At 36.2% G+C, this 23,090-nt stretch overlaps 1 protein-coding gene across 1 annotated transcript in view; it reads right to left on the bottom strand.

The window, feature by feature from the left end:
- The window catches only part of unc-13 (protein unc13 homolog), a 1,156,644-nt gene that overhangs the window by 325,438 nt on the left and 808,116 nt on the right, over positions 1–23,090 (bottom strand). Inside the window, exon 22 of the mRNA XM_090416011.1 lies at positions 11,189–11,339. Within this exon, the coding sequence (XP_090272137.1) occupies positions 11,189–11,339 (151 nt within the window). The remainder of the gene's footprint in view (positions 1–11,188; positions 11,340–23,090) is intronic.

Genomic DNA, 23,090 nt, shown 5'->3' with positions numbered 1-23,090 from the left:
CACCATTAGGACTTTAAGAACAAGATTAGTTTCTTCCCTTCTTCTTCATTTGCTTTTGTTAGTGCCTGTGTACACATACCATATTTGTATGTTCCTGAAGATGGCAACGTGATGTTGGCGAAATATTGAAGGTATTCATTAAAGTTTCCTTTAATTATTATTATTATTATGATTATTATTACGGGCAACTCCAAGGAGTCGACAGACTCATCGAGGGAGACCCTAACATCATGTCAAGAACAACTATTCGACATTCACACAGCATCTATCATACCTCGCCTTGAACTCATTCACGGTCATAGCACCCACAACAGACTCTGGCAGCTTATTCCACTCATTTACCACTATCCAAGTAAAAAACCTAGCTCTAACACCCTTCTTAACCACATTCTTGCTCAGCTTCCATGTATGGCCCCTAGTCGTCCCACCACCAGTCCTATTCTCAAAAATATCTTCTGGACTGATCTTATAGAAACCCTTCAGTAATTTGAATGTCTCAATCATACACCCCTTTTCTGCCTATCAACCAATTTTTGCAACCCACAAATCTTCAATCTGTTTTCATAAGGTTCATTCCACAGTTACTCGTCTCTAGATCCTCTCCACCTCCTCCCCATCAAGAAGAAACCCTGGCGTCCATATCTGGGCAGAGTAGACCAGATGGGGTCTTATCAGGGCTCGATATAGAGGAACAATAACTTGTTTGTCTCTGCTTGTTAAAGTATTTTCAGTAACCAAGTGATTTGATGAGCTGATTTAGCCACTTTTGCAATGTGCCCCCTAAACTTCAACTCTTTATCCACCAACACTCCCAAATCCCTGGCCTCATCAATCTCCTGGAGTACGGTTCCACCAATGTGATATACTGCTGCTAATCTTTTCACTCCAAAATGCATAACCTTAAACTCTGCCACATTAAATTGACATCCATTTTCCCTAGCCCAGTCATCCAAACTATCCAAATCATCCTGCAAAATTTTGACATCCTGTGCACTCACAATTGCTCTAACCAACTTTGCATTATCAGCAAACAAGTAAACACTTCCTCTCAGATCCTTTCCTATATCGTTAATGAACAAATTGAAAAGTAGTGGTCCAAGAACAGAACCCTGCGGCACACCACTAGTCGCAAGCTGTCTTTTGGACTCCACTCCTGAATAAACTACTCTCTGGTATCTCTCTCCATCAACCACCCTCCTATCCATCTCACCAACCCTATATCCATCCCCATCTGCTCCAGTTTACTGATTAGAGTTCCATGTGGTATCCTGTCAAAGGCCTTGGCAAGGTCCAGCAGAATCAGTGTAAACCCATTACCCTTATTCAGTTCAGCCGTCACTGTGTTATAAAACGTGAGCAAGTTACGGAGGCATGATTGACCCATCACAAAACCATGTTGCCCCACCCACCCACCCACCCATACAGTATCCCATTTTCATCCATCCAATCCTGTATTCTTCTCTTGACTAGTTTCTCCAAGACCTTGACAACGATTCCTGATATGCTAATCGGTCGGTAATTTACAACAGTAGTTTTGGAACCTCCTTTATACAGTGGAACTATTTTCCCCTCTTTCCAGCCCCTCGGGACCAACCCAGACCCGAGACTCAGATTAAACAAAATGGTCAAGGTTACTGACAATTCTTTAGCTGCTTCACGTACGACACGAGCTGGTATACCATCCAATACCACAGATGAATTGACATTGAGGTTTTGCAATAGACTACTCACCTCATTCACCACAATTCCCATATAATCTATTGGTTCATTCATTTCTGCAATGTCACCACCTGGATGATATACTCTTGCAAAGTACTTGCTCAGTAATTCAACTATATCAACAGATTCGGTTACTTCCCTACCATCGGCATTTTTTAAAATCATTCTGCCATACACATTTTTTCTTTTACTTGCAACATATCGAAAAAACTGTTTAGGATTCTCTTTAGCCTGCATGGCCAATGTTCTTTCGTAATCGTTTTTTGATTTTATTACCACACTCGTTACCCTTCTGGCCTGGGCTTTATACTGTTCATGTGCCTGCTAGTCACTTTTCTCCTGAATTTCCCTCCATAGTTGTTTCATTTTTTGCAGCTCAAGCTTAATGGTGTTATTCATCCATTTAACTCCTACTTGATTTATTTTTCGGACTCTAGGTATACAGTCAGCCATTGCTTCATGCAAACACTTTTTAACCGCCTCCCATGCACTATCAACATCCAGCCCTTGCAGTTGTACATGCCATGGCACTGTACCAATCAGTCTCCTAAGCTTGTCATACTTACCAGCCCGATAATTCCACATGTACCCTGTCTTAATTGTAAATTCGACACCTTTAGCCACCTCCCAAGTCAAGACCCCATGATCACTCTCACCAATCGGTGGCAACGTGGTCATATTCGTTACACCCAAATTCTCAGATGCAATTACTAGGTCAAGCACTCTCTGACCCCTAGTATTTTCTATTACATGCTGTTGCAGATAGTTATCCTTTAATAACCACAAAAATCCAATTCCTTCCCCTCCCATGTGTCCTCTCCTCCTTCCAATCAATGTTACTATAGTTGAAATCTCCCATAATAATTACCCTCCTTACACTCATTTCTTCTATTTGCTTATGCATACTATCTCCACCATCTATTCCATCACCTGGTCTATAGCAGCACCCAACTGTATATTTTGTTCTGCTAGTTTCAATCTCATACCAAATAGCCTCAAATGTGCTCTTTTCTCTATCCTGCAGTTCCACTTCTATTCTCCTTGGCTGTAGCTCATCCGCTATCATCAATAACACAACTCCCCCCATTTTATTCTCCCTGTCTCTCCAGAACACACCATACCCCTCACATTCAGTCCCACTAGCTGTGTCATCTTCTGTCAGCCATGTTTCACTAATGCCAATAACCTGTGGTTCGGAAGTGCCAACCAAGGCCAAAAATTCTTCCCTCTTGTTCCTAATACTTCTGGCATTTGTATACATGAATTTCAGAAGCCGATTTGTCCCATCCCTTTTTTGATGCCTTATACTAACTATCCCATTCTGATTCGTGGTCTTTCCTACTCGCTTGGGCATATTACACACATTCACATACATAATTAATATCCATTTTATGCATTGTAAATTCCTTAAGTTAATTACCAGTTATGAAATGCATCAGTTCTAATATTCCTTCCATGTGATATAATGGGAGTGGAAGACCTCCTCTGTTAGCCTGTTTATGGTTGTCACAGCTCTTTGAATGTTTTCTACAGTATCACCTTTTAACTTGTTCTTGAGCTTGGGGAAAAGAAAAAAGTCATATGGAGACAAGAGTCATATGAGAATGGTGGCTTTTCCAACATTGGAATGCATTTTTTGGCTACATACTCTTGAATAGACAGTGTAGAATGAGAAGGTGCATTGTTGATGCAAATACAATCATTTGCAATCTCTAGGTGTACCCATAAGATGTGTTTTTGCAATCAATCAAGGATTTCTTTGTAGTAAACTTGATTGATGACTCCATGAGGTAGTACAAATTCTTGAAGGACCATGCCATGGCTATCAAAAAAGATGACAATCATGGTTTCCATTTTGGATTTGCTCATGCTTTCTCTCCCCCTTCAAAAACATCTTGTACCATTTAAACACTTAGGCATACGGCCAATTAATTTTATTGATTAATTTTAGTTATTGGTAGCATTGTTCAAGATTTCACTTCTCCATTTTTGGGAAGAACATACCAGATATACACTTACTAAAACACAATAACTCAATAGGTGTTTACCATACCTAATAAGAAACTGGCCCAAACAGAAAGGGTGGAAATCACTCTAACATACTACGTCATCATCGGCTTGACAGTGCTGCCAATTGCTGCGATAAAAAAAACTCATTACTTTTATGCTACACCTCATACGAGACTGATTATGCTACATTATTTTATGCTACACCTCATAAGGTGCCAAGAGAAAAGTTGTTCAAAACAATGCAGTTATATGGTTTAAATGGTACATAATATCAAGCAATACTTAGTCTATAAGTTGTAAGTCAGCAGTTAGAATTGAAGGAGGTAAAGGAAGATGGTTTGATGTTAAATCAAGTGTGAGATAAGACTGTACATTATCTTCACTGTTATATTATCTATATCATATTGTCAATGAAAGCGATATCAATAGATAAATAGAAAGTGATAGATTGAGAATTTGTAGGCTGCAGACATTAGTAAAAAAGAAGAAAGAGGGGTTATATGATTGAGACTTACAAACTTCTGAAAGGGTTATACAGAATTTCAGTAAATGGAATTTTTAATTTTATGGAGGGTGGGGAAAGGCCACAATGTCATCCTTAGAAGTTGAAAATGAATGCTGTAAAGAAGGGGATGAGGACTAGACTTTTCTCTCATAGAGTGGTGCATGATTGGAATCAACTGCCATTGGATGTTGTGTGTGCAAATAGTATGGCCTCAATGAGTTCCTGACTCCATGGAGGTCTCTCTTAATGATATAATAATATTAAACATGGAGATGTTAATTTCAGCTCTTTACTATATGCAGATGATATTATACTTCTAAATAAATCAATTCCCTGAATTCCCTGACTAAATGGAATAAAATGGAATAACTGCTATAATAAATTTGGTGTGAAAATCAGCAATAAAACAACAAAGACAATGAAAATAGACAAACAACAAATATCAAAATGCAACCAGAATAGAGAACATATAGAAAATGTGAAACATTTCAGTTATTTAGGCACAATTTTTAATAGTGAATAGAAGAGTTGATATGGTAGGAAGTAAACTGAATAAATTTATATGGAATAAGAGAGAAATTAGTAAAAACACTAAACCAGCTATATAAAAGACAGTTTTCAAACCAATTGTCACTTGTGGATCTGAGAGATGGGTTAGAAATAAAACACTTGATCAAAGACTGAAGACCATAGATATGAGATTTTCTGAGAAAGATTAGGGATATGAATGGATGCCTTCAATGGCATTATCATATTAAAAGTGAGAATATTAGGAAAGAAGGTCACAGCGTTATTATTCAGGAATGTGTTAGGAGGGCTAATCTCAGGTGGTATGGCCATTTAATATATATTCTAAGTCAATGACACTTAAAATGCCAAACCAGTATTTGTATATGTGCCACTGCCACTTGTAAGTGTTGCAAGACTCATGTTTCTATGTTGCATAACACCATCTGGCCTGAGTGGTCAAATCATTTGAATGTGTAGGCACCGAAGCAAGATCATTCTGTCATTCTGAATGGCCTAGGGGCATTCTGTCATTAAAAATAAAAGTGGCAGTGAATATATTAAACAGAATGGGGAAGGAAAGTTTAGCAAAACAAGTGTTCTTAAACTTTTACATTTAATACTATCATAATACTCTACACCTCTCCCCCTTGAGGATACATGTCAAGAATTTGATGAAGATAGCCTTCAATATATAGAATGTGATTTAATATTCAAGAATGATGATGTAGATAATAAATTACATAATTTCTAAGCAATTTGTTGTGTTACTATGAGATGAACAACAAAAGGTAAAACAAGAATGAAAATAATTACATTTCATATAAGTTACAGCAATTACAACATCAGATGGTTCGGAAGTTGGAAAAAGAGTAGAAAGAAAAAAAAATTAAAATTAAAAAAAAAAAAAAAAAGAAGAATGCAAGCAAGTGATATAAAATTTCTTAGACTAGTTAAAGGATGCATGAGAATGAATAGAACTATTCATTCACTAGAACTAGAACTGGTAAATCTCTCCCTCTCCTTTAAATCTGATAAGACATATGCTGGCAGTGACCAATCATTATTTGCTTCACAGTTCAGCTTCAATAGAACAAAGTTTTTTTCCTCCTTATTTATTCCTTCTAATAAATATCTCTCTCTCCTTATTTATTTCCCAAAGAATAAAATCTGCAGATCTTCAAACTCCATGATAAAAATTTCTATTTTATCTTCAGAAGCATACAGATAACTTAAATACACCCATCAATATTCTCTGTATTCACTTTATTCAGAAGTTGTCTAAGATTCTAGATTATTCTTCCTTTATGGAAACTGAACAGCAGCATTTCATGCAAGTGGAATGCTGCCACTTTTAGCAGACCACTTTTTAAACTTTGTAAGACAAACAACCATTGTTTTGGATGATATATTCTTAGTCCAGAAATACAGTTGCAATACTATGATAAACATTCCTAGAATATACATGGTATAAATCCATCCTGAAAATTTCTGCACAAGAAAATGAAGCCACTGAAGTGAGTAATCTCTTTGTGCAAACTACAGTGGTTCAGTCACATTTCCAAGCATAAGAACAGACTAATAACTTTGCATTCTGACTGGATGAAAAGATTATATTATAGAATTCTGAAGATTTTAATAGGAAATGGAAATCCTTTTCTATCCCTTAGTATGCTGGTTGGACAAAACTAGCAATATTCTATGGTTTTTTTTTTTTTTCTGGTTCATCTTGAGATAGAAGCAAAAAATAATAAAAAAATAAATAAATAAATAAAAGGGAAAAAACACTTCTTCAGGCTATGAGCTCATTTTTAACTTGTTCAACATGCATGGCAAAGGATTATGCTATCCTATGGTTTATCTTTTTCACAAAGTTTCACTGAAAGTATGCATTATACAAACATTTTTACATAAAAGTTCTGACAACATGCTTAACCTGGCACTGGTGAGGTGGGAAAATGTAACAAAAGTGGTAAGGTGGGGTCCCAAAGACCCCCAAATAATGTAGTGCATTATAGAAATCCACATCTTTTTAATCAATAATAGATTACGTATTGTTTAAGTGGCCTGTAATTTTACAGGATATTCCCCATATTCCCCAGGCATGTGGTTCACTTCGCAACCATATGACTGGGGAAGGAGTAGGGTTCGTATACGTTCTGTATTTTATGGGATTGTCCCTTATTACGAGTTTGTGTCCTGGCGTCCCGATAAAACTCTTCGGGACGCAAAATTGTCCTGTAATTTGTTGTGTTTAACATTCCCATTCTTAAATATAAACCATGTAATTGCCAAGAAATCGATATTAGTTATCGATCATAAAAATTGTCTTATCAATTGAAAATACTGACGTGTTGCGAGAATAGTGCAATTAGCGGACGTTGTAATAACTAAGCACGGCTTATTCGATATGACACAGATCTGTTATGAAACGTAATTAGTTTTATTATTTTATATACCTTTAAAATGCCGAAGAGAAAGTGTGTTCTCACAGAAAAGCTAAGGACTGAATACCCTTTTATTATGCCATGCAACTGTGATGGCAAAGTTGACGAGAAAGTGAAATGTACACAATGTAATGCAATATTCAGCATGCAACACGGCGGTCAGTCAGACATCACGCAGCACACTGCTACGAAGAGACACAAATTAGCAGAAAATGCAAGTGTAAGTAGTAAAGTGTCAGATTATTTTGCTAAAAAAACAATGGGTGAAATGGAAAGAAATCTTGCAGCTGATGAAGCTACATTTGCATAATATGTATGCATACACAACCAGAGTTTCAGTTCGATGGACTGCACGTCGAAAATAATCCGGAAACTATATGACAAAAAGTTCACTTGTGGTCAAAAGAAGACTCAAGCTATAATTGTGAGTGTATTAGCACCTTATGCAATGGCTGTTTTCAGAAACGAACTTGAGAAAGCTAATTATGTGTCAATAATGATAGACAGTTCTAACCACGGTGCTTTGAAAACAGTTCCAGTTCTAGTTCGATACTTCATACCAGAAGAGGCCATCAAAACTATGGTTCTAGAGTTTTTAGATTTACCATGTGAAACTGCAGACCAACTTACAGAATATGTATGGCAACTAGTGACAAAGTGGAATATTGAAAAGAAAGTTGTTGCCTTGTCAGCAGATAATACTAATACAAATTTTGGTGGAAGTTTCAGAAGAGGAAAGAACAATGTTTTTCATAAATTGAAATCAAAACAGAATCGTACATTGATAGGAGTTGGTTGTTCATCCCATATCATAAATAATGCTATGCAATGTGCAGCTGATACATTGCCCATGGACGTTCAAGCTGTGATTGAAAAATTATATCAGCATTTTAATATCTATACTGTTAGAGTGCATACACTCAAAGGTTTTTGTGACTTTTTAAATACTGAGTATAAGACAGTGTTAGGGCACTCAAACACGCGATGGTTATCTCTGTATATCTGTACCCTGCTCTCAAAAGGAGGAATGAGATGTGTGAAGCTCTCAAATCATATGTTCTTTCACTTGATAAACCACCATTGCTTCTACAAAATTTCTTTAGTAATCCAGTTTCAGAGCTAATGGCCACCTTTCTAGAATGCCGATCTGAAATGTTTCATGTAACAATTTGTGCAATTGAAGGTGAGAAAGTCATTTTTGCTGAAGCAAAATCCATTATTGAAAGCCTCTTAGAGAAACTTCAGCAGAGACAAGATAATGATTTTGCAACAAGGAAAGAACAGTCCTTACTGAAGGCATTAATTGAAGATGGACTCATCACTGAGAAGAATTATGGTAATTATAAAAATGAATTTTATAACACATGTATAGAATACATCCAAGAATGGTCTTCTGACACTCTTACTTTTGAAAGTTTGTCTTGGATTTTATTGAAGAATCCAGAAACCAGTTTCAGTTGGAAAAGTGTGCAGAAAAGTGTAACAACTATTGAAGAGATCTGCCCAAACACAAAAATCAATGAAACTGAACTGTTTGATGAGGTGATGATCTTGAAAAAGGCAATTACAGAGAAGAAAGAAGAAATTAAAGCAAAATCTACAGGAGAAATTTGGTATGAATTATTCAACAGTGTTGGAGTAAATGAATTAATAAATTTGAAGAAGATTGTTGAGTTCTTCTGCTGCATTCTTGGCACAAATGCTAGTATTGAAAGACTGTTTTCCCGGATTAACTCCTTATGGACAAACGAAAAGAATAGGTTATCTGTAGAAACTGTGAAAGCTATGCTCATTGTTAAAGTGTTTTTCAATAAGGACTGTGTGGAATTTCATAACTTGGTAAAACATAATCATTCTTTACTTGAGAAAATATAGTCATCTGAGAAGTATATCACAGGCAAAGATCAATGATTTAGTATTGTTTAAAGTTCAATTTTAAGATTGCTATAATTAATTAAATTTGCTGATGTTCGTAAGTAAGAAAAGCAAAAAAAAAAAAAAAAAAATTGTTGGTTTATTCAAACCGAAAGTGTCCTGTATTTTTTCTCTCAAAAATATATGAACCCCAAGAAGGAGTGTCCTAGGTTCGATTCCCGTCAACGACGTGAGGAGCTTAAGGATCTTCTTGAACCATAGCCAAGTTAGCCGGTCTTGGTGTGGATAGCAGGGTTTTTTTCAGCCAGTTTATCTGAGGTTTTTCATCTCGCAAGCAGGCAAACCGGTCCCATGAACACACATAAATCACAGTCAGGAATACTGACACAGCCATAGGCCTGATTCGTCAGCTATACCAGTTCCGAGCCCGGATAAAATTAGGGGGAGGGGGGGGTGAATAAGATGCCGCCATACCTCCCATAAGAGGGACTCATGGCCGCTGTATCATCATATGAAAAAAAAAAAAAAAAGAATAAAAACGCAGATCCACAAAAATTTTTATTACCCAGAAATACTTAACTAATTAAACATCTTTATTTTTACTTTTAGCGTCATCTATAAGTTGATGTAACCTCTGTTCTTCCTGCTCATAACTCATCTGGTAAAAAAAAAGATATTATTCTCAAAATACCCTCTAAATATTTACAAAAACATATTTGCTTATAGTTGGTATGTAAAAATATAGAAGACACAGCAGTAACGATAATATTTTAGTAGAATATACATGAAAACAACTTACGTTGTGGAAGTAAATATAGTCACACTTTTGGTAAGGTGAGGTCTGGTGGACCCAGCACACTAAACTTGCTTGCGTGCAACAGCCTGTTGTCTATGGTGTCGAGTAGCGGGTTACGGGAGGGGAAGCTATACTAAGGCATGACGCACTGCCACGCTTTGTTAAAAAGTTATAGTCAATTTAAAATCGTTGGGGTCTATGACACCCCACCTTACTAACGCCAGGTTAAAAAAAAATCCTATCTTAAGAAACTTCCCACATTAACGAGAATATGTCTAACTCATAAAGTGATAACTTCCTTGCAGGAATGTTAGGAACATCATGGAGAAAATGTGATATTTTTGAAATTAGGATTAATGTAAAACATCAACTCTTACTGAGAAAACATTAAGTTCTAATAAGTAACAACAGATTACAGATCTGTCCATAGCATGACCAGGAAATATTATCACACTATGTGTTTGAAAAGCCTCTGGAACTGCTTGCTACCTGTTTCCAGGTAGCAAGCAGTCAAGGTAATCTAACAACGAACTGAATAATGAGCAATTTGACTGCAGCTCTTCAAATCCAAGATTTCAAATCCATAAACTTTATGTACAAACCCTAAGAAACAGCAGGAGATATAGCACTATCTTGTATTTGCAACTCTGTATGAATATGTCAAGTTTTGTGCAAGAAATACACCAACTTTTAGTAACAAGTGCAACTGTTTAAGGAGTAGTAATTAGTAAAGTACTATTTCTACAATATATGAAATATTTTAGATTTTATTAAACTGAAATCTTAAACTAATCAGAAATACATAATTACCATATTCAAGTCAGTAGTTCAACATATTTGAGCTACTTATAGTAGCTCAAATATGTTGAACTATATTTCATCCCAATGAGCTATTCTACTACTAAAGTTATATTGTTTTGAGTTAACTCATATGCAACTTCCAAATTTCTGTCAATACACAAAGACCTAATTACAGCTATCCAAGATAAAAAGATTTTTCGTCACTGATCACACATAATGAGTATCCTATGACAGAAGACTAAGATGGCGCAAGTTTTCTTGGATGCTAGTAGTGGATTCTTGTTTATATGGCCGATTAACACCAAACAAAACTTTAAAATAATTTTGATCACATCAAGAAAACGTCATCTTTTCGAGGGTCCTCATTGTAGAAGATAAGTCAATATTATGGAATATAAAGATCCATACTATGAAGAGGATTCATAGTATGGATCTCTCTCTCTCTCTCTCTTCAAATATTTCTATAGATATTAGAAAGCACTGGTTATAGTCAAACTACAAAAACATAAATCAGTAATTAATGCTTACCCCAAAATTTGAAGCAGCAAATCTGTCACTGGCAGAGACTGCACTTGAAGCTGCAGTATGTGCATAGTATGCATTAATATTAGCCAACAGTGTACTCATTACAGCAGGGACTCCTTGGCACATATATTTTGTAGAAAGGCAGTGAAAATGGCTAGAAAACAATCATAAAAATATAAAACTAGTGTAAGTGACTCAGAAAACTGTTTAATATTCTAAAAATTAACTATAAATATGCAAGTTGTAACAAAACTATCAATAAATTTCACAAGTGAATTCATTCTGCCAAGAAACAAAGTCTATCATTTTTTACTTCCTGTTGCATGGTTCACACACAAGGGTTTCAAACAAATGACTGACAAATATGAATTTGGAAAACCAATCTGCAATTCAGCTCTTGTTTGCATCTAAGCAAGCTACTACTCGCATTTACAATTTCAATTAAATACAAGTGGACTTACTCCTCCTTACTAACTTCTCTCACTTGCACATTCTTTTTTGCACATTAATATTTTCAACATATGCATGAATAGGCTGAAAATATTATTTTAGTATTACTTCCAAGCTTCCATGGAGTCCAAGGACTCATTGCAGGAGGGTCATACACTCACAGATCACAATAACTATCATACCTTGCCTTGAACACATTCAATATTGGTGCACACACTACCCATTTTGGCAGTTCATTCCATTTGTTCCCCACCCACCAAGCAAAAAATCTCTTTTTCATCTCTTTACTCACATGACCTTAGTACAATTTCCAGGGATGACCTCTTGTTCTTGAATCACCTATTTTCCTATGCAATAATTCCCCTGTATGTACTTGGTAGGCTACTCTCACAGCTATACATTTCAATCATATCACCCCCCCCATCTATTTGTCAAGCTCAGAAGATCATATTCCCTCAATCTGTCATACTCAATATTTCACTGCCCTGAGACAATGTTAGTTATTTGCCTCTGCACACTCTCTCTCTCCAGTGTTTCTCTATCATCAATATAGCAACGTGACCAGATCTGTGTATAGAAATCCAGATGAGACCTAACCTAATTAGCACCTTATAGAGTGGAATTATCACCTCGTTACCTATACATGTTAGTGTTCTTTGCATTATAGCAGAAATTTTTTGTATAACCATTACAACTTTTGTGATGTGTACCCTGAATTCCAGTTCCCTATCCACTAAGATGCCCAGAATCCTTGCTTCCTCCACCTCCTGAAGCAAAGGTCTACCAATATGGAAAACCTCATTCCATCTTCTCGGGCCAAAGTGAATAACTTTACAGTTAGCAACATTGAAATAAAATCCCCATTCTTCAGTCCAAGCACCAATCTACTGAAATCCTCTTGTAGCAACAACACATGAAAACTTCCTGATATCGCTCTTCCTAATCTAGCATCATCATCAGCAAACAACTAAATATCTCCTTTCAGGTTGTGGACTATTTCACTGATATATAAATTAAATAACACTGGTCCTAGAAGAGAACCATGTGTTGCCATGTGTCGCTTTTTGAGGAAATTACATCTCCATACAAAACTCGCTGGCTCCTATTAGTCAACAAGCCTTAACAAGATATAAAATTACTGTCCAGCTCCATTCTGCCCAATTTCAGAAGTAGTTTATCGTGTGGTACTCGATCAAATGATGTACCAAAATCCAAATAAATCACCGCTAATCACCCCATTATAAAATGTAACCAATTTATTAAAGCACGACCTCCCCTTAACAAACCCATTCTGCTCTCTCCAAAGATTTCCATTCTCATCAATCCAGGTTTGTATTTTGTCTCTAATACCTTCACCACTCATTTGACATACATACATACATACTGGTCTGTAGTTGGTCACTGATGACTTGGATTCTCTTTTATGCAGCGCCAGTATTTTCCCTTTTCCAGGACTGTTCCTGTTGCCAGACTTCTGCACATTGCCTTAATATACATGGTGATATCACATCCAATCCCAGAGCCTTATTAACATCAAGACACTTCCTAATATGAATGGATGGTCAGAACAACTACTAACCATTAACACTGGCATCTTCAATTGCTTCATTACTGGTATAACTTTCTGTAGGTAATAGTATTTGAGTAGTCCATCTAACCAGAGCTGTGGCATGCCAATGTTGATGTTATTACACCTATTGTACAAAGGAAAGTTTCTTTTTCTCTTTAACCTTGGTTGCTTTGTCCTCAGAATATGAATCTAAAATGGAAAAGATGAATATATGAAAAAAATCAGAGAGAGAGAATGGAAGGATGATGAGAAAGAGAGAGAGAGAGAGAGAGCAAATTGGGTGGAGGGGCTCTATAACCCCCCAAAAAAGCTTAAAAGAAGAAGAATATTAATATCATGCCTTTTCATGGCCACATGATATTTTTCTTGTTTTCAATATTTGTCAGCATCTTCTTGCATAAAGCTTTTTTCCCCCATACTTATTCCATATTTATAAATGATCCTAAATATGGAATAAATATAAAATAAATGCTTATAAATATGGAACAAAACTGTCAACTGCATATTTATAGAACTTTCATATTTATACAAAACGGCCTTTTTATGCCAAAAGCTTGGCAAATTCTGATACTTGATTGTAATAATATTTTATGTACTTTTTATTTTCGTAATTTATTTTAGTTTAACACACACACACACACACACACACACACACACACACACACACACACACACACACACACACACACACACACACAGTTGTTTTATCTTAGCCTACCTAGTCTAGCCATACATAATGTAAAATAGTAAAGTAATACAGAAATTTTCCTTGGTGATAAAGACTGCTTTCAATGAGTTCAAGAATATTCAATACAGAACTGTTTTAATTTTTATAACTATCAGAAGTATAATCTTTCAAACACAAATTTTGACATAAATGAATGAAAGAAAGTTTAACAACAACAAAAATTTATGTGAATTATCTGTCTGCAGTTACTAGCGTCTTCTGTCCTTCTTCAATGATACTCATAATCCCTCAATCCAGTCACTACATGCGTCTTCCCTGGTTACATATATATTTACATGCATACCTTTACACACCAGGTAGCAAGCATTTTTTATGTAATCTGACTAGTTCAAAAATTAACATTTTCTATCTGTATACCTAGTCTAGTCATAAACACTGTTACAATTTGAACAGCACATAAACCTTTAATCTATCAGTAAATCATTTACAGATTTCAGCACATACAAACCACATGTATAATGTGCATATAGCAGCATTTAATGTTTGAAATGCCTCCCTTTTGTCTTCACGCACATCTGAAGTTCGTGAGATCACATATCGACCTGGGGTGTCAATTCTTACAGGATACTCTCTCTTAAGCTCTGACACAGTTTAAAGTCCAAAGGATTCAGATTGGGACTTTCAGACTGCCAATCAGATAGTGATATGTGGTGGGGCATACTCGCCTTTATGGTAGGGTCTGAGTCCCATTGGAAGATCCACTGTCTGCTTTGAAAGAAGGCATTGTTAAAAGACCATACCACAGGTTCTAGGATGGTATCTTGATATACTTTGGCAGAGATTTTGACCCCCCCACAACCATCACTGATGTGGGCTGATGACCTCTCTAAATCTTGGGTGCAATGGCACATGCTGACCATCTGGGGCATATATCTAATCATTTTGAGAGTTAAATGACTCTTCAATAGTCAAAATCTTCTCATCTGCTAAAAGGATATCTCCATGTCTGTTGTTCATATACTGTCAGAGAAGTGCCTTTGATTTTATCACCCACTGCTGCATAAGTTGTGGTGCTAGGAAGTGTCCAGTAGAATGATGATAGGCTCTTGCCCACATTCATTAGTATGTGCAATTCTCTGTGAAACATTGAGAACAATGCCTTCACAGTCCTCAAAAGTTGTTGAATCCAATGAAGTGCAGTCATCCTGTTTTTGGCAGTCAAATACATATTAACTATTATACATACTATAATAGTTAATAGTCTAATACACAAACATATACTGATTCCAGGTGTTTTTTGCTTGTTCAAATTACCAGGAGGCTACATTCCAATCTTGTGAAGTGCAATTACAGCTACTTGGATCTCATAATCTTCCCACTGCATGTTAACCCATACAGTTATACAACTTTCTCTCTACTGAAAAACACGCAATGTTGGCTGAGCACAGCACCACTAATGGAACTGGGTTCGTGCAATTCTTGTAGGCAGCACGGGGTGTGTGTGGAAGTGTAACACTATTTAAGGCAAGACTGATCTACGATCATATACGAGCTTTATCTTAATTAATTAATTTTTTTAGCTATTACGTGATTGAATGTTTAGAAGAATTATATTGCAATTATTATTATTAGTAGTAGTAGTAGTAGTATACTCTGCATGGAGATTGGCAGACTAACGGGAGGTTCATTCAACTAACAACCTATTTATCATACAGGTTCTTAACTCCTCAATACTACCTGCATTAACAACATATTCCAGTAATACATTCCATTCATTCACCCTTCATTTTAGAAATTATGGACTCTACAACCATGTCATAAATGACTCTTTTAATTTCCCGACATTTCGATCTTCATATTAAGATCATCATCTGGAGCATATACAAATATACAAGACAAGCTGAGTTACATTACAGTTTAGCTAAGTAAGCTAAAGAAACAATGATTCGATCACCGGTTATTCTACTGGCATGACCTCTAGTGAAAAAAAAAATTACAAATTAATTAATTATTATGAAACTACATTAAGCTAAATTCTATTTAAGATAACATGAGCAAACATTCTTTCTTATGGATAGCTTTCTTTCAGTAACAATGATGTCCTATTTTTAGCATTACAATTGTTATTTTTGATTTAGGATCCTGGATTATCTACAGTCCTGTTTAAAGTTAACTCTTAGCATAGATTAGATTTAGCAAGTTAAATTCCAAGCACATGGGATTTTTAGACCATCATTAATGTTCAGATAGGATTGGTTGATAATAATCTCACAGGCTTCCTTAAATTTGCGTTCATACCATGTTTTGGTGTGATGTAAACAACTGGTGCTTTTCCAGTCAATTCTATGTAAGATGTTCAAGGGCATGATCAAAAAGGCCAGCTTCACCATAGTTATTATATTTAAAGTGTCGTTTATGTTCTTTTTGTCTGAAAGAAATTGTGCGTTCTGTTTGCCATATATATATGGTATATTACAGGTACAATAAATACGGTATACTCCAGGGTGGGCCAGCAGACGGAGTGGGTGTTTGGATGAGTTAACTATGCCTTTTAATTTTGCAGGAAGTTCAAAGCTGGCTTTGAGGTTCTAATATTGTAGTATTCTGTTTATTTTATCTGATGTCCCTTTAATGTAAGGAATGGTTATAGTTTTGTTGTTGTCTAGTTTATCTTTGTTTTTTATTGAGGTCTTGTAGAGAATTTTGCTAATACTGTTTTGGCTTTAACCATTTTTTAGAAAAGTATTGCTGATAACTTTAAATTCGTCTTTCAGTGCAAGCTCATTGAAGCAGATCTTCAAAGCCCTGTTTACTGAAAGGAGACCTCCACATAGCCTTTAAAGGAATGCGGAGAACCGACCAGGGCTTATGACCTAATGTCCAATCCTCACCTTCTCGTGGTGCACCCTGTTGGGTATCTACTTAGATACTGAACGAAAGAGGATGGGCTGGCAATTTGGGATTTAGCTGACAGAATTGTATTCTTATTGGTTAAACCAAAATAAAAAATGATGGTACAACATGACAAAATTTCATGCCGGCTGGGGCATCGCCCGGTTAAACAAGGCGCCCCGTTGTTTTCGCCAGGGAACCAGGGCGAACAGCGAAAAGTCAGCTACTGAAACAAATCTGAAAACAAACTCCAACTCAACATCACCAGAGTTAAAGATCGGTATTATCAACGTAAGAAGCCTGAATGGCAAAGAAATGGAGCTAGCTGAGGAATTAGATAAGTACCAGATTGACATAATAGGAGTGACTGAAACAAAAAAGACCAAAACTGGTGAGAGCTTTCTGAGCAATAAATACAAAATGTTATATTCAGGCAATGACAAGCAAGGAAAAGAAGGAGTAGCCATAGTATTCAACACAAAATACGAGTCTAATCTTCTTGAATGGCAGTCAGTCTCAAGAAGAGTAATGTGGGCAAATATGAGAATTGGGGAACTGGACAATGAGATTTATTTGTGCCTATGGTCCCACAGAAGGTTCTACTAAGGTAGAAGTGGAGGAATTTTTTGAGGCTTTAGAAAAAGCAACTGACACAATGAAAAAGGAAAAGTTGGTCCTCATTGGGGATCTAAATAGCAGAGTAGGAAATGATTGTCAGACATACCAAAATATTTTGGGAAAATTTGGAGAAAAGAGCAAAGCTAATAATAATGGCAAATATCTGTTGGATTTCTGCTCAGGACATGGACTGGTTATTACTAACACCATGTTCCAACATAAAAATGTACACAAATTCACATGGAGAGAAGAGGCTAGGAATAAGAAAAGTCTCATTGACTATGTTATTGTTGATAGTGAGATTTTCTCCCTGGTGCAGGAAACCATAGTGTACAGGGAATTTGAAATTGGAGGAGATCACTATTTAGTCTTGAGCACGATAAAATTGAATTTCATATTGAAAAGAATAACATGTAAGAAAGTTTTAAAGCGAATAAAAGTTGAGCAGCTCTCAGATGTGAACTGTAGACTAAAATACAGAAAAATTATGGAAAAAAAAATGAAAGAGTTTGAGAACAGGAATCAAACCTTGGAGATTCAGTGGCAAACTCTGAAGAAAACATTGATTGATTTTTGATTGATTCTGCCAGAGAGGCATGTGGTGAGGTTGTCTGCAAGGATAAAAAAATTAGAACTCCCTGGTGGACACAGGAAGTTAAAGAGGCAGTGAAGGAAAAGAAGAAAGCATATCAAAAGTTCCTGACAAATAAGTCAGCTTTTACTCTTACAGAATACAGAGACAAATGTAAGAAAGCTAAACAGTGTGTAAAACTAGCTAAACAAAAGTCATGGGAGGACTTTGGCAAGAATATTGAAAATAAATATCAAGAAGGTGGCAAAATATTCTGGAGGTTGTTGAAGAAGCTTAGGATTGGAGGAAAGAGTGCTGTAAAAGGAGTTAGAGATGATAAAGGTGACATGAAAACAGGAGAAAAAGATATCCTTGAAGTATGGAGTAATTACTTTGAAAAACTGCTAAATGAAACAAGCAGTGATGACAGCACAGTGATAAAAAACACTGACCAGGCATGCTGTCAGGAATACATATCCATACTTGAAGTAGAAAAAGCCATCAAAGGCTTGAAATGTGGAAAGGCAGCAGGAGTAGATGATATTCGACAAGAAATGCTGAAGTATGGTGATATAAAAGTCTTACAGTGGCTGCACTGCATAGTTCAGGAAGCCTGGACAGAGGGACGAATTCCCGATGATTGGAATAGAGCTCTCATAGTACCCATATATAAAAAGGGAAATAAAACTAAATGTGAGAATTACAGAGGTATTTCCCTATTGAGTGTTCCTGGTAAGATCTATGCAAGTATACTTGAGAAACGGTTGAGAAGAATTGTGGAAGAAAAGCTTAGTGAAGAACAAGCTGGATTCAGGCCAAATAGAGGTCAGGATCAGATCTTCACTTTACGACAAATAGTTGAGAAAGCATGGGAATATAACAAAGATCTGTATTTAAGTTTTGTCGATTTGGAAAAGGCATATGACAAGGTGCCAAGAGATAAGCTATTCAATACGCTGCAGTTATATGGTGTCAAGGGGCATTATATCAAGCAATACTTTGTCTTTATTTGAGTTGTAAGTCAGCAGTTAGAATTGAAGGAAGTACAGGAAGATGGTTTAATGTTAAATCTGGTGTGAGACAAGGATGTACATTATCCCCTCTGTTATTCATTATCTATATGGATCACATTATGAAGGAAAGTGGTGTTAAACATGATATCAGAATTGGAGATGTTAATGTCAGCTTTTTGCTTTATGCGGATGAAGTTATACTTCTAAATAAATCCAGTAAAAGTTTGCAAGATTCCCTGACTAAATTGAATAACTGTTGTAATAGATATGGTATGAAGGTCAGCATTAAAAAGACAAAGACAATGAAAACAGGTAGAATCATTGAAAATATCAACTGTGTTGTGAATGGAGAACCTGTGGAACAAGTAAAACATTTCAGCTACTTAGCCACGATTTTTACTGAAGATGGTAAATTAAATATAGAAATAGACAACAGAATCAGCAAAGCTGGAATGGTGGGAAGTCAATTGAATAAATTCATATGGAATAAGAGAGAAATTAGTCGGAACACTAAATTAGCTGTGTACAAGACAGTGTTGAAACCAGTTTTAACTTATGGATCTGAGAGCTGGGTCAGAAGTAAAACACTTGACCAAAGACTAGAGACCGCAGATATGAGAGTCTTGAGAAAGATTAGAGGCGTGAACAGGTGGCATCAATGGCAATATCATATTAAAAACGAGGATATTAGGAAAGAACTTGACATTATCAGTATCCAGGAATGTGTTAGCAGAGCTAATCTCTGGTGGTATGGTCACTTAAATAGAATGGGAGTGAAAAGATTAGCAAAACAAGTGTTCTCTGCCAGGTTGGCAGGAAAACGACCGAGAGGAAGACCAAGATATAGGTGGATTGATACAGTACCAGTGCCTTAGACAATAGAAACATAAGATCTGATAATGTCGAAGTCTTGAAAAGTAACAGACTGATTTGGAGGAAAATTGTAGATAGGAAGATAGAAATGATGTAATTTTTTCATGTAGTACTATCATATCCTGTACACCCCTTGAGGGTACATGGCAGGAATTTGATGATGATAGTTTTTGTGTTGGGTGGCGGTAGGAGTTTATATGTATATATTGGCCAGTATGAGTCGATTTCCAGTAAACAGTGAAGGAAAGATTCCCAGAAGGAAGACGTGTGACAAGTGTATCTAGAAACGAGTGTGTTCTGATTTTCAATCTCAATTGTGAACTGTATGCATTTGTGTTGTTTGTTTAGGTTGCTAAGAAAAGAGTCTCGTGCCTGCATGTCATGGGACCAGATCGCTAAAACAATGTCAACGTATCTAAGTCAGACTTTGGATTTTAAAGCAGAGGAATCTAGAGGCTGTTGCTCAAAATGTTCCATATAAAAGTTAGCAATGGTGGGGATGATGGCAAGCCCATGGCTGTGCCTTCTTTTTTGTAGGTAGAAAGTGTTTTGCCATACAAAATAACCAGAACGTAATACATGCACGAAGAGCGGTGTGATATCTGGAGTGCTATAATAACTATAGAGCTGATAAAGGAAGTGCCACCATTATTCTAAACTGAACTACTTATTTAGAAAAAATGAATCTGCTAGTCTCAGACAATAATACATACCAACTCGTTAACCTAACCAATAGAATAAAAAAGAAAACAGAGAAACTACGTAAAACAATTACTACATGGCTCAAAGATACGGTCGAAAAACTACTTCCATACTACGCTCGTTCCCCGAGAATTTACGGTCTACCGAAAATACACAAACAAAACATATCACTCCGGCCAATAGTCGAAGGTATAGATAGCCCGAATTATAACCTAGTCAAGAAATTAGCGGCAACACTCAAGGAGTTGGTAGGTCATTCTACCTCCTATATCAGAAAAACACACACACTTCATAAACATAATCAAAGACATTACAATAGAAAAAGATGATTTATTAGTCAGTACTGACGTCTCTGCCCTCTTTATAAATGTCCCAATCAATGACAGAATCCTTCTTTTACAGAACAAATTCCCTCCAGATATCACGGTGCTCTTTGTGCATGTATTACATTCTGGATATTTTGTATGGCAAAAAGCTTTCTATCTACAAAAAGAAGGCACAGCGATGGGCTTGCCATTATTCTCCCCCCCCCCTCATACTGTTAATTTTTATATGGAACATTTTGAGCAACAGGTTCTAGATTCCTCTCCTTTAAAACCCAAAGTCTGGCTTAGATACACTGATGATGTTTTTGTGATCTGGTTCCATGGCTTCCAAATTACAATAGAAAAAGATGATTTATTAGTCAGTACTGACGTCTCTGCCCTCTTTATAAATGTCCCAATCAATGACAGAATCCTTCTTTTACAGAACAAATTCCCTCCAGATATCACGGTGCTCTTTGTGCATATATTACGTTCTGGATATTTTGTATGGCAAAAAGCTTTCTATCTACAAAAAGAAGGCACAGCGATGGGCTTGCCATTATTCTCCCCCCCCCCCCTCATATTGTTAATTTTTATATGGAACATTTTGAGCAACAGGTTCTAGATTCCTCTCCTTTAAAACCCAAAGTCTGGCTTAGATACACTGATGATGTTTTTGTGATCTGGTTCCATGGCCGCCAGACACTAGGCACTTTCCTTAGCCACCTAAACAAACAACACAAACACATACACAGTTCACAACTGAGATTGAACAACAGAACACACTTCCGTTTATAGATACACTTGCTAGAAATGATCTTTCCTTCACTGTTTATTGGAATCCAACTCATACTGGCCAATATATACACATAAACTCCTACCACCACCCAACACAAAAATCTAGGTGTCATTAATATTCCGAAAAACAGGGCTTTGAAGATATGCTCCAATGAACATGTACTGAAAGACGAATTTAAAGTTATCAGCAATACTTTTCTAAAAAATGGTTACAGCCAAAATACTATTAACAATATTCTCTACAAGACCTCAATAAAAAACAAAGATAAACTAGACAACAACAAAACTATAATCATTCCTTACATTAAAGGGACATCAGATAAAATAAACAGAATACTACAAAAATACATCCTCAAAGCTACCTTTAAACCTCCTGCAAAATTAAAAAGCATACTCAATTCAGCCAAAGACCCACTCCCTCCGCTGGCCATTCTGGAGTATACCGTATTTATTGCACTTGTAATATACCATATATAGAGGAAACAGGATGCACAATTCCTATCAGAATTCCTAAAAAAGAAAACAGAGAAACTACTTAAATCAATTACTACATGGCCCGAAGATACGGTCAAAAAACTACTTCCACACTATGCTCATTCCCTGAGAATTTACAGTCTACCGAAAATACACAAACCAAACACAACACTCTGGTCAATAGTTGAAGGTATAGATAGCCTGAATTATCACCTAGGCAAGAAATTAGCGGCAACACTCAAGGAGTTGGTAGGTCATTCCCCTTCCTATATCAGAAACACACAGCACTTCGTAAACATAATCAAAGACATTACATTAGAAAAAGATGATTAAACGACACATTAAATATAATAACTATGGTGAAGCTGGCCTTTCTAATCATGCCCTGAACACCTTACATAGAACTGACTGGAAAAGCACCAGTTGATTACATCACACCAAAACACGGTATGAACACAATTTAAGGAAGCCTGTGAGATTATTATCAACCACCCCAATCTGAACAATAATGATGGTCAAAAAATCCCAAGCATATGGAAGGCACATATTCGGCCCACGGAGCCTTCCTCTCTAAGAGTTAACTTTAAACAGGACTGTAGATAATCCAGGACCCTAAATCAAAAATAACAATTGTAATGCTAAAAATAGGACATCATTGTTACTGAAAGAAAACTATCTATAAGAAAGAATGTTTGCTCATGTTATCTTAAATAGAATTTAGCTTGATGAAGTTTCTAAATAATTAATTAATTTGCAATTATTATTATTTTTTGACTAGGGATCATGCCAGTAGAATAACCGGTGATTGAATCATTGTTTCTTTAGCTTACTGTGTGTAATGTAACTCAGCTTGTCTTGTATATTTGTATATGCTTCTGATGATGATCTTAATATGAAGATCGAAATGTCGGGAAATTAAAAGAGTGATTTATAACACAGTTGTACAGTCCA

The sequence above is a fragment of the Typopeltis vanoorti genome, chromosome 3 (assembly GCF_054136105.1).
Source record: "Typopeltis vanoorti isolate ZY-2024b chromosome 3, IOZ_Tvanoo_1.0, whole genome shotgun sequence".
Lineage (NCBI taxonomy): Eukaryota > Metazoa > Arthropoda > Arachnida > Uropygi > Thelyphonidae > Typopeltis > Typopeltis vanoorti.
The sequence above is the reverse complement of the archived record's forward strand: the minus strand, read 5'-3'. Positions and strand labels throughout refer to the sequence as shown.